This window comes from Rhinichthys klamathensis, unplaced genomic scaffold (assembly GCF_029890125.1).
Source record: "Rhinichthys klamathensis goyatoka isolate OS25496 unplaced genomic scaffold, OSU_Roscu_1.1 h1tg000048l_1, whole genome shotgun sequence".
Classification (NCBI taxonomy): Eukaryota; Metazoa; Chordata; class Actinopteri; order Cypriniformes; family Leuciscidae; genus Rhinichthys; species Rhinichthys klamathensis.
The window spans coordinates 41,962-55,650 of record NW_026606594.1 but is presented as its reverse complement, the minus strand read 5'-3'; the positions used below and the strand labels follow the sequence as shown (position 1 = coordinate 55,650).

At 38.2% G+C, this 13,689-nt stretch overlaps 1 protein-coding gene across 12 annotated transcripts in view; it reads right to left on the bottom strand.

The window, feature by feature from the left end:
• Positions 1-13,689, bottom strand: part of nav3 (neuron navigator 3) — a 111,153-nt gene that overhangs the window by 83,224 nt on the left and 14,240 nt on the right. For 10 of the 12 annotated variants that reach the window (XM_056247437.1, XM_056247432.1, XM_056247434.1 and 7 more), the window contains exons 4-6: positions 13,026-13,098; positions 7,569-7,752; positions 808-876 (exon numbers count right to left, since the gene is read on the bottom strand). In XM_056247437.1, coding sequence (XP_056103412.1) covers positions 808-876; positions 7,569-7,752; positions 13,026-13,098 — 326 coding nt within the window. Of the gene's footprint in view, positions 1-807; positions 877-4,405; positions 4,541-7,568; positions 7,753-13,025; positions 13,099-13,689 lie in introns of those variants that run through there. The other 2 variants (XM_056247436.1, XM_056247441.1) reach the window with 2 other exon arrangements.

Genomic DNA, 13,689 nt, shown 5'->3' with positions numbered 1-13,689 from the left:
TCTGATTAGATTTTCAAAAGCTATTGCCAGTAATGTAGCCCACTGATAACATTAGGTGTGAGCAGCCCTCTACATCCTTACAGACTATTTAAAAGTCTATACAATAAAATATACAGTACATCTGAACTTAGGACGAGAGCAGAGACCAGTATGAAAAAAAGTTGATTCAGGACACATTTTATATCAGTGCTTTGAGAGAAGATCCCAGACCTCATATAAGTCAAAGAGAACTGCAGCGTCTCCATTCCTGTGCCTTTCCCTGCAGGCACATATTGTCTTTGAGCAAATAATGCCATCAGTTGAACCCTAGCCATCAGGCTGTCAGTGGAGTAAGCACTATATCACACATAGTGTCCATCACATTTCTCACATAGTTTGGCCAGGGGCTGCTTGAAACGCTTCGCCAGCACTCAGCTTCCCACCAGCTCTGAGATGAAGCAAATGCTTTCAGGGCCAGACAACTGCTGCCGAAGCTTCAAACTACAGAAACCTCCGGCTAAAGTGGTCAGAGATAAACAGCGTTCAAGATCTAGGGATGATTCAGGACGTTCTGCATCCGCTCACCTCAGGTAAACCAAGATATTCAGCAACAAAAAGGTTTTAAAAATGGGGAAAAAAAACTAGACTACAGTTGAAGAACGGACACCACCAGCATGCGTTTATCATCCACCACTTCCATCACCCAGATCTGTTGCTACAGCTTTGAACATCAGTAGATCGGCTTTCCCAGTCTCTAGCCTGAAGGTCTGCGGAGAGTTTCAGGTGTCAGAACAGAGCGAGAGCAGGCAGATACTGTAAAGACTCTACCTTGTGTTTTTCTTCTGAGGGGCTGCTATTCCACTGTGACCTGGTGGACTTGTATATCGTGCGGTGAGACTGTAAAGAGGTAGTGGGAGAGAACGAGAGAGAAACGGGAGAGAAAAAGAGGGAGGGAGAGAGAGAAAGGAATGAGGTTAATGATTGGATTGAATTTTTTATTTTTTTTCAAACTGTGGCATCTTTCTCTCTAATGCAATAAGGGCGGCACTTAGCGAGCCACAATCAGGGCTGGGCGCTCACGTGGAAACGCAAACAGCATGGCCTCTGTGTGCGCCTATTCAGATTCACATGACATGTCACTCGTCTCCGACCACAAGTATGCGTACTTCTTCCTCCAACCGTCCTACTGTTCTAGTGGCCATTTCATGCTGTAGATCTAAAGTTAAAAGCCAAATCACACTCTTTATAAACCTGCACCTTAAACTATGCGTGTGTGTGAATACAGTAAGAGCTTTATTCTTCATAGTGCTGAATCACTGATCCATTGAGAATGACCTCCAAAACCACATATAACTCAAAGAAAGTAATCCCACATGACAGAGATGATATTCCTGTAGGTCCAGTCACAAAAACAACAACAACAAACAAAAACTTCACACTCACTCTCTCACACAAACACATACCTCTTCCAGGAACACTTTAACTGTGTGTATAAATAATACATAAATATACACCGTTCAAAAGTTTGGGGTAAGTAAGATTTTAACTGGAAGCTTTAATACCAAGGTAAATTCCTTGGCAATAAAGCTCTTTCTGATCCTGATTTTGAATAGAGGAAGTAAATAGTTTCATTTAGGAAGAATGCATTCTTTTGACTCATTCGATTGATCGAAAGTGACAGTAAAGACTTTTACACTTTACATGCACTTTTACATTACAATTTTTCTATTCATCAAAGAATCTTGAAAAAATGGTTTCAAGAAAAAAAACGGTACCACGGTTTGTACCAAAAATATTAAGCAGCACAACTGTTTTCAACTGTGATGGTAATAATGATAATAAATGTTTATTGAGCACCAAATCAAGCATATTAGAATGAATTCTTAATGATTAGTGTATTTAACAATGAAGACAAATCTGAAAATGTAGCTTTGCCATCACAGAAATCATTTTTTTTTTTTTTTTATATCAACATAGAGAACAGTCATTTTAAATTATAATAATATTTCACAATATTATTGTTTTGACTATTTTTGAACGAATAAATACAGCTTTTGAGAGCATAACATTCTTTCAAAAACATAAAAAAAACTTACCAACTCTGACCGAACTTTATACCAGTAGTGTACATACTATAATGAAAACTGTAATAAGTTAGTAATAATAATAATAATAAATATAACTGAACTGATCTCTATAAGGACAGAGAAAACCCTTGCCGAGGTTTGGATGAATGAATACATTGTCAGATAGAATAAATGATAGATGGAGGTCCTGCCAGTAGGAGTTGTACTTACAACACACACATTTAAAACAAAACCCAAACACCTCAGGCCAAACAGAAAACACCGAACAGTTGGCTGTATAGGTCTCAAATCTCTCTCTCTCTTTCCATCCCCTGACAGCTGACTGACACTGCCTTTGTTCGTTTTGGGTGTGCATTTTTGTTTGTGCGTGTTTGTATATGCTGTGTCTAAGCGGTAAATGTGCCTTGACAATCTTTTGCGTTTAGCAGGTTTGTGAGCACTGCATGATGGAACGAGAATGTCAATGGATGGATGAAAATTGATGAAAGTTGAAAGATGAGAGAGAATGAGAAAGAGGGAATGTCCAGTTCACAACGGTTCAACAGTTACAGTAAGAAGACATCTATCTAAACAGTACCTAGTTGCTATCAGCATCTGCCATCAGCAAAACGTTGTAAATATGGTTTGTTGCTGGTCCAAAATGGTTTACCACCACCAATCAGAATGGTTTACAAGGTCAAAACCACAGTGAAATTTCATTGGTTCAAAAACCTGTTCCACAAAATTAAATATCAAATATGTTCTGATTGGTTGTGATTGTGTAATGTCACGCCCATTTAGACATAAGGTAAAACCAGCTTTATCTTGTATATCAACTATTTCTATTCAGGGCAACAAAAAAAAGAAGGAATTTCTATTCCATTCTTCCTAAAGTTGCCCAAAGTGACTGAGCTTGGGTGTGTCTGCTCAGAAAGAGATCATTATGAACACCATGACTGTTTCTACGGCGAGTGCGTGACAAGGAGCTGGCTTGAGTCTAGCTGGCTAGACTACCTCAGGTAAAACCCTAAGGAGCAACAAAGACTTCACCAGACTGAGAGAACGAGAGGAAGACAGTAAAAGAAGGAGGCAAGACAGCAGGTTAACAAGCATTGTAACCAAAGACAGCTCCAGTGAGACACTAACACTGTCTTTCACTCTCTCATTCACTCTCTCTCTCTTGAGAATGTGATCATGTCCACATGATTAATGAGGCCCATCGTTTCTCCTCCAGCTCAAAGAGGAACTCAGCTGGGGCAGTTGCTCTACAACCTTCTTTCTTTCTTTTTCCTTCACTTCTAAAAGCGCTCAGCCAAGCAGTATGAAAGTACGACAGTGGTGAGTTTGACAATCTCAAGGATACATCTTTTGCTGTGGACCATTTTGACACACTTCACAGTGAGAAATCAAACACAGACCAAATCCGCCAAGGTCACTATTCTGAAAATCTTAAATTGAATCTAAACAATTAGGTTTAGTGAGGATTACAAAACTATAGTTTGTCTAATGGGAATCAATACATCTCAAGATTAGCCTACTTACTCAAATGTAAAAGCATCAAAATGATAAGGACGCATATGAAAAATCTTAAATGTTGTGCAGTTTCCAGTCCTATGAGCAACGGTGACCACTTTTTGTGTTGCTACAATACATCCACGCCAATCGACGTCAAGACAACCGTCGTATCGGCCAGAGAAACAAAAGACACATTACAAAAGCATAAATTATAAATCAAAACTTTCCAATTGACAATAAAAGTGAATCTAACTACATAGAACCACTGCAGATGTAACATTTGCATTGTAACAAACTACTCAATGTATATTCTAATAAATACCCCCATTGCATTTTAACATATAGTACATTTGATTAATAATCTAGATTAAGTTTCAGATGTTATGTAATGTTTTAGTTCATATTTTTTGACAATCCTACCTTTAAAATAAAACCTCTTGACTAGCAGTACTTTACAAGTTCTAATGCAATAATACTAGATGACTTTCTACAGCAAAAGACAGGAAGCAAAGAATGACCAACCTGCAGAAAAGTTTTAAACTGATAGAAGTGCAACAACCCGTAAAATGAGTTTCAACTTACCTCCCGAGAGAGAAACATCTCATTTTCAAAGCAGAACAGACAACTTCCAAAAAAGGAACTAAACACCTGAATATAAATGTCACTCTCTAGTCTAGACCCAGAATAATTATCAAATCTGGAGGGACACAATAGCCTGAATACACTGAACAGGACAGTCCAAAAACTTGCACCATAAACGATTAATAAACTACCACAAAGCCATGTTGCTTCTAGTCAAAGCACCTATGTAACCCAGATACGTAACACGACCAATACTACTGTACCTATTGCTGTCAGACTTTCTCCCATAGGACAGTCGGCTCTTCCTGTCCCGTGAGCTGGGGGCAGGCAATCGTGAGCATGAGACAACCGAGTTGAGTTGTTCACCTCGGGACATGGTGAGCTGAGAGGGAGGGATGACACTTCACCCCCCATATCTTCCCCAGACCTAAAGGCACCGCAATGTCCAGCTATGCCCCCCTCTCTCTCTCTCTCTCTCTCTCTCTCTCTCTCTCTCTCTCTGTCTCTCGCTGACCGACACTCCAGCAGGTGTTGGCTATAGAAAGCCTGGATCTCTAAAACTGTAAATGGGAGCAGTGCCTGTGAGTAAAACCAGCAAGAGTGCATTATAAAAAGCTCCCCCCTCATTCCCAGGGATCTCAGACAGAGTTGTATTATGGTATTTAAATCTTTAAAACAAAACAGATATCCAGCTGACTTGGTGTCAAAAGTGTTAAAAGTAAATTTCCCTTTTTAAACTAATAGCAACAGAATTTGATATAATGTCCTTACCAGTAAAAAGTGATAAAAGTTACTGTGTGTAAGTCTATGTACAGGTATTAGCACTAAATGCAGCAGTCTCATTGCAGTTTTCTTTCCTGTGCTGATGTATTTCCTATTGAAACAGGAAGTTGGGGCGGAACTTATCGAAGGGCTTGTTCTTTTGGCTAAATAGTCAATAGTCTTTAGTTTAAGTCATAGCTGGGAACCATGATGCTTTTGCTAGAACATAGCAAGTATGGTTAAGAGAAGGCATGCTTGTTCTAGAGAACAATTGATTGGTTAAAAATCCAGGTATGCCCCTGAGTGCAAGATGAGTCATCAGTATTTTTAATGCATATATCAGCTAAAATATAATGCTGTTAACTTTTAGCAGTACAATACAATACAATATAGAGTATAGATGCCCTAAAAGCTAAAAAATAAAATGAATAAAAGCCACTAAAAACTTAAATTGGGATTTTATAAGCATTTACACTGACAGTGTAATATAATGTAATTAATTATATTATATTATAAAAAAAAAAAGAAATGATCAGAAATGGGAGTAAATATAGTGCTGAGTAGCTGAAATTGAATTGCTCCACATTTTGCTGTACTGTATATAACATGAAATATCTTCTGACTGGCTTCTAAATTAAATGACTTGTTAAGCAGAAATTTTAAGTATGAACAGAATTTTTTTTTTAGCACCAGCAACTTGACGAATGGCGCTTGCTTAGGTCAGTGTATGGAGGGCCGTTTTACCCATTGAATTAAACATAATGAGTTTATTCACTGAGTATGTGATACGCTTCTGCCAGTAAGCTAAAATGCTTTAAGAAACTCCCAGGAGTCTGTTTAAGTGTTTCTGTGCTGTTGGCCAAAGACCAGAGTTGATGAATCACCTAGACCCCTGTGACCCATACAACACACACACACACACACACACACACACACACACACACACACACACACACACACACACACACACACACACACACACACACACACACACACACACACACACACACACACACACACACACACACACACACACACACACACACACACACACACACAAAGCTAATCAGCCAGCCACCCATTTTAACACCTGTAACCCCAATCCAGTAAACGCTTGAAGAAACATTTCCTAAATGCAATACAATAGCTTCCTTTTACCAGACTGTCTGGATACAACTGTGATAGTTATCTGAGGAGACTGCGTTTACAACATCCTCAAGGAGTGCGACCAATCTACAGCCCTCCTGGCCCAATTCTGCTCACTGATGTCATTTGGTGTGTGTGGAATGCTAAAGCTGTGTGTGTGTGTGTGTGTTTCAGGCTGGCAGTCCAAGGCCCTCTGAACACCTGTCACTGCTGGATCTGAGTTGAGAGAGATCCCACGGGCCCCGGACAAGAATGAGGGGCAGCTGTTGTCTTTCTCTCACTCTCTTCCTCTCTCTCTCTCTCCCTCTTCTCTTTGCACTTGTGAATGCTGACAGCACAGAGAAGCACTACAAAACGCACACTCGTGCTTTTCTGCCTATACCACACACACACACACACACAAATGCATTCTGGGCCAGGTAACGTGAGCCAGGCTGTGTAACGCCACTCATGTGCGGCATCTCCTCTCCGTAGCTGCTGCTAAGATTACTCATCTATTTACATCACAGTTATGGCCTTCCTTTTTTACCAACACACACACACACACACACGGTTTTCATGTTTTATGGGGACATAATGATTTTTTTACTGTACAAACTGTATCTATGCCTTTACACTAACCCTACCCCTTAAACCCATCACAGAAAACTTTCTGCAGTTTTACATTTTCAAAAAAATGAAAACGCTATATTATAAGCTGTTTTCCTCACGGGGGACCAAAGAATTTCCCCACAAGGAGAAGGATTTTGGATATTGCCAGCTTTGTGGGGATATTTTGTCCTCATAGTTTACCAGGCCACACACGCACACGTACACACATGCACAAACACACACAAACACAGCTCTATTCTTCCGTTTAACTGTAACTAGTTACTAGTAATTTCAGTTCAAATGGTGTGTACATATGATGTATATATACGGTTACAAGCCAGGTGTCTTTAGTAAAAAAAGTAAACATTTTAAATAACAGTATTATATTACATTGTTATTGTATATTATATTATATTATTATAGTATATAACTGTATATTTATTAAATTGTATTGTATCATATAATATAATTATATCAATTTACTTTTTTACTAAAAATAATAAATGTGATATTTATAAATTACTAATAACATTTCTTTCAGAAGGACTCAACTGGTTTCGATCTAGCGATCTAACAAATTGTATGCTTCTAGTGTAGAAACTTCTTAATTAATCTTAATTACAGTAGAAGCCATATTTAATTTTATGTGAACAACAGTGAGCTGTTTTGGTAATTATATGTACCTTTATTTTGATTGTTAAGTAGACAAAACACAGAAAATAATTTGCAAAACATCTTCAGAATAAGCTCCATTTTTTATGGCCGTTAGTACAATATAAGTCTTACCAGGTCTATGAACATAGAATTCAACTAACGCCACGCAGCATTTTTTCTATTTATTTATTTAGCCATATATTTCATGACTAAAGATGCAGAACTCAAATAGAGGAGCGACAGCAACAGGTGTGTCTGTTAGACGTGTCCTACCTGGACTGCATGTCTGGTGTTTTGTGCTGGCTCGCTGGCGCCACCCCTGTGCTCTGATGCGTGACGTGCTGTTGAAGCTCCACCAATGACTGCAGGTACTGCTGCTGGTGCTGCTGTTGCTGTTTGTAGCGGGACAGGATGAAGAACAAACCCAGGATGCTCTTCAGATTCCCATTACACACCTCTGAAGATCAAACACACCAGATTTAGAAGGTACCACAGGAACGACTGCATTACATTGAAGCGCCCAAACCTTAGATACATCATGTTTTTAGTACAGGATCAAGTCAGAAAAAACGGCCGTTGAGTCACATAGCTAGCCTCATTATAAGGAAGTTCAAACTGTGTTTACAATCAGTTGAGAGTTTGGGGCAGATAAGTTCTGTTCTCTGAATGAGGAAGTAATACACAGTATGACAATACACAACTGTCTGGAGGATCCAAGTTTAGCATGGTCATTTGACTGTCTGGAGTCTTGTGCGTCATAAATTAGATGCTAACATTTGCAAACAGTCGCTGTAACGACTGGATCTGACTTTTAATTGAGACCTTTTACAAGGAGATACTGATTCAATAAGCAAAACGTTGAAGTGCCGGATGGAGTTTAGAAGCCCAAACGCTATTATTCTATGCACATTAGCGCTTTGAGGTGTGCTACGAGGAATGCTTTTCAAATTTTTCCCAAATTGAGGATGTGAGTTTGAATAAGTGCTAACATGGCGTTGCTCTGATCGCAGAGATAGACGGCTGCCTGCCAGAGACGCTTTTCTCTCTTGTGCCCATTTATGAAATGGTCTTCATTCATAGTCACACACTGCTAATGGCTGGTGCAGAAAGCGACTGAAGGATGGCAGTGCTGAGGCAGCGCTAAAGAAAAGAATCCGGTTTATTTCTGACAGCCCGCCTGTTTGTTCTGCCCGTCAGCGATATTTGGGGTTATTAATCTTCCCCCGGTTCAATTTGGGGCCGTGCGAAGCTGTAATTTGTATTCTACATAATAAAGCACTTAGATGGTGTGTTTTCATTGAACATACTTTTTGGGTCAGGCGACAGGAATTTGGCACTATTTAGTGTCGTTGCACTTCAGGTCAGAGCGGAAAATGAAAAACTAGCAGGCTAATTTGTAAATGCATTTTGTATGTTTGCATTAATGGATGGGAATTATTATTTTTCCTCAAAACTGCTTTGTGTAATAGCATATGGAGAACATTTAGATTTTGGCAAAGGGGGCTACATTGATTCACATTAAGCCATTAACGATTTCCACGGACACCAGTGAATTGAACATGGCTTATGAGATGTTACCATAAGGATTCCACTATAGAAAATAGCATAGTTACTAGTATTACTAGTAGTACTGTAAAATCATAATAAATTATAATGACATCTACTTCAAACAGTTGATGGGCATCCATAGCATGGGGAAAAAATACCATGGAAGTCAATGGGGTCCGTCAAGTGTTTGGTTACTGACATTTTTCAAAATATATTCTTTTGTGTTAAGCAGAAGAAAGAAATTCATTCAGATTTGGAATAACTTGAGGGTGATGGTGACATAATTGTCCTTTTTGGGTTAACTATCCCTGTAAGTAATACATTTTAAACATAACATACTGCATATTCAGTCTATGAAGATTAATGATACTTAAAATTGTGTGGCTAGTTTACATTTCTAAGCAATCATATGAACAAATTTTGTATTACAAATGATAAAATGGGTGAAAATATCATAGATTTGCATGGAAATAGGGGCCCAAGACACATCTAATGACTAGGATATCATAAAGAAATAGTTCTCAACCATGGTGCCACATGTTGATTTAAAATAATTTAAACAATATTACAAATAAATCAATAAAATGCTATAAAAAAAAATCAAGATGTAAACTGAAATTTACAGTAAAATATATTTTAATTGTCCCCCCACCCCCCCCCAAATAACTCTCCTTTTTATTGAAATACATACAGAATCAGAATCTTCTCTTTCAAAATCGTTATATCAACTAATCAAATGTTATTTTTTCATGACAGTACTGCCCCAAACCATGTAAACAAACACCAGTGAGCTAGGATGTACATTGGAAACTTGAAGTAAACGTTGTACGCTAATGAACACACTTTAAGCAGAAGTTTAAATGTGGAGTCATCAGGCTCTTTCTGTCACTTGCCGCACAAGGTCAAAGGCGTATCTGTTCAGACGGGTTCATTAAGGGAAGTGAGGACAGGGAAGTGTGAATACATTATCTATTTACAGTGATGTGACCTTGACCACTTCCTCTGTATACAGTAGCGTTCTATAATGTCCTAGCCAAAAGTACCAGTAAACATGTACAGTAATACTTTGTACAGAATTACAAAGTGGATTGGATGTATATACACTACCGTTCAAAAGTTTGGAGTCGGTAAGATATTTCATCACCAAGGCTGAATGTAAAAACAGTTATATTGTGAAGCATTAAAATTGAACCAAAATTACAGTTTAATATATTTTCAAATGTTATAAAAAAAATCTGAATTATCATCAGTCATTACAACAGTCTGCACTGTCACATGACCTTTCAGAAATCATTCTGATTTGGTGCTCAAGAAAAATTATTTTTATTATTTATATTATTATCGATATTGAAAACAGTTGTGTAGTTTGATCATCTCTGGAGTTTAACAGCCCCCATGCCTCTATTTCTGTGTTTCACAGAAGAAAGTCATTACCGGTTTGAAACCACATGAGGGTGAATAAATGATAAGAATTTTCATTTTGAGTGAACTATACCTTTAGACCAGCTGAGAATAGGAAAAGTGATTTCTATGAAAACAGGCTTCCTGTATTTTACATATTAATGAGTGTCTTTCAATTCGAATACCTCAGAAGGTCATGCTTGATCTCTTTTGTATGACTTGTGAGGATTTTTGATTTGAGCGGAGGGATTAAACAGCTCAGAGGAAGCGCCTCTTCAGTTACGCTGACGTCAGTTGTGCGAGTGTCTTTATACACGTGTGTGTTTCTTGTCATGGTGGGTTTCACCGTCAGGTCACCGGTGAAGGTGCCCCCTTTGACCCTATGAGAAGTCTTTAGGACTAACCTGCTCTTTAATGAACTGCACTTTTTCACCAGATCCTCACAGCCAATGAGATCAAAGCTCAGGTCATGGTGTGCCCTGCACTTAAAAAAACACTTAAAACCGGTATCCCGCTGGTACCCTACACACCGTGGCGTGAACACAGAGTCATGGCCAGTGCAGCAGGAAAAGGGATACTGAGAGCTTGCACCTATCATTATTGGACTGTTCTGGGGAAAGAGGGCTAGGATAACACTCAGCAGGGGTCGAGAGGAAACTTTCCCTGAGGACAATTTTATTGCACAGAGGATGCGCTTCCATAGCGAATGAGGTTAGGTTTCATTTAAGTGTCAACTTTGACTCAGATGTTTCTCTTAAAATTCCTCGAAGAGATAGAAATAGAAACAAATGTGACAACTGTACACACACAGTTAGAGTGGTGTTCTATTAAACTAATGCCTTTTTAAATTTGGAATGGTGATTTGTTTTAAAGTACATTAAACATTCTGTTGAGTCTCTGAATCCATTGAGTCTCGGAGTGTCTGAAAACCTGCATGTTGTTACTTCCTCTTAAAATGACAGTTTTCTATCATTTTGAGGTCATGTGTTGTGGGAATTAGGATTCATAGACACGTATTAATTAATTAGTTATTAATTAGCCTGTGAATGCAGACTACAATGGCAATAATACTAATAATAATGATGATGGTATTTTTAATTGTATGTTTTTAAATACTTTTTTATTTATATATTTAAACTTGCAAAACAAAATTGTACTTTTTTTTATGGAACGACTTGCAGTATAGTGCTATTAAACTAAATAGCATAACTTAATGCATTTTATTTAATAAATTGAAGATACTTCAGGAGGAGTGAAATTTAATTCGCCCTGAATTTAATCTCATTGTCTAGGAGAAATAATTTAATAAATTCAAAATTGACAGAAAAGGAGAAATACTATATATATATATATATATATATATATGATAGTGTCTGTGGTTCAGACATTATTACATTTATTTTCCTTGGAAAACTCCTAAACAGTCAAGCACATCAAACAAAAAAACTACTTATTTTATAAAGGTCTCGAGTCGGCATGCCTCATAAAATACTAAACACAAGCGTATGCAAGCCTTCAAAACCCAAACTCTGAAACCTCAGCTAATTTAATTAAGACAACTACTCACAGCTTTAGGAAAGATGCTCAACACACACACACACACTCACTCACTCAATCACACACACACACACACACACACACACACACACACACACGCTCACACACACATACTCATTTAATCACTCACTCACTCTCACACATACACACACAAACTAAAAGTAGGGGATGAGTGTGTGATGAAAGCTTGAGAAACACTATACACTGTATATTTATGGATTATGGACCCTGTGCACTCATGGTGCTGAATTTAGCGGGACAGTGAATACAGTTTCCAAGCTGCTTTAGGTTAATGATATCATTCCACACAGAATTTAGTACACTTGAGCTCCGACTGAAAAAAAAAATATCAAGGATCTTTGTGGTTTGTCAGTGGAGCCGTTCTAAGAAACCTAAAAAGATCTTAAAATAAGGTTCAAACATCAACTAGTATCTATGGGCTCAAACACTCTACCACCAATGTAGCTATAACAATGATGTGATACTTAACTGTGTATGTGTACAGAATTACATGAAATGTTAAAAATAATAATTATTCCACCACGCCACTATGTCAGGGTGTTGCTATGTGTTTGCTTGGGTGTTTTGGGTGGTTCCTATTTGGTAATTTATAAGCTTAATTTTATAGAGAATAGAGAAATCAATAGAGAAATATTTCCCCCCCACAATTTCTTTTGTGTTTATAGAACATTCTGATTCTGTATGTATTTCAATAAAATATGAAAAGAAAAAGAGTTATTTAGGGGTAAAAAATACATTTCACAGAAAATTTCAGTTTACATTTAGATTTTTTATAACATGTTATTGATTTATTTGTAATATAGTTTAAATTATTTAAAATCATCCTGTGGCCCCATGGTTGAGAACCACTTCTTTATGATATCCTAGTCATTAGATATGTCTTGGGCCCCTATTTCAATACAAATCTGTGTGATTTTCAACCAATTTTATCCTTTGTACTGCAAAACCTGTTCATATGATTGCTTATAAATGTGAACTAGCAACACAATTTGAGGTATCATTAAACTTCATAGCCTGAATATGCAGTATGTTATGTTTAAAATGTAATACTTAATGTTGGTGATAATGAAAAGCCATTCATTCTATATTTAAGCAGTAATGTAGCAATAATACTGATGCAAACACCACCAATCATAAGAATAGCAGGCCTATTTGTGTATATGAAGGGATTTATTTCGTTTCAAGCAGACAGAGGGGTCTTACCTTCAGCAGAGAGCCCTTGAACACTGACTCCTCTGGCCCCTAAGAAATTCAGACAAGCCTCCACATTCTCAATCTGAAAGACAAAAACAAAGAGATCAGCCATAGAGCAAACTCACCAGCACATGGCCATCACACTGAGGATGTGGACGGTTAATGTGAGTGACCAGTGATGTCAGCGAGGCGGCTATTGAACCTCACACATTCCTTTCAGTATTAAAAGTTCAACAAAGCCTTTGACTGCGATGGTTTCTTCTGAAGGTCGCCTTCAGTAATAGCATACTTCAGTATGTATGACAGCTCAACTGGTGTCCGTGTGGCTGACGCGCGCATGTCGATGTTGTGCGGGGACACGTCCACGGATTTATTCCCACAAAGGCTCTATTGTCGGGAGTCAGACAGTGTCATGACCCCTGGCTAACCTTTGTGGGTCGGACCCGGAGTGTGACTCTGGGACGGCAGTGTGTCACACCTACACACACGCTGACAGACGGACCAGGCATGACATTGCGGGCTGTAATAATACAGCACTTGACTGAAAGTGTGGTATTATCATGGCGCCTCCACTCATGGGCACACAAAGGGACTTTAGCCATGTGATAGAAATGGCTTGCATATTTTGCACTAGTGCAGGGCAGAATGCTGGAGAAGTCGTACAGTAGGGTCA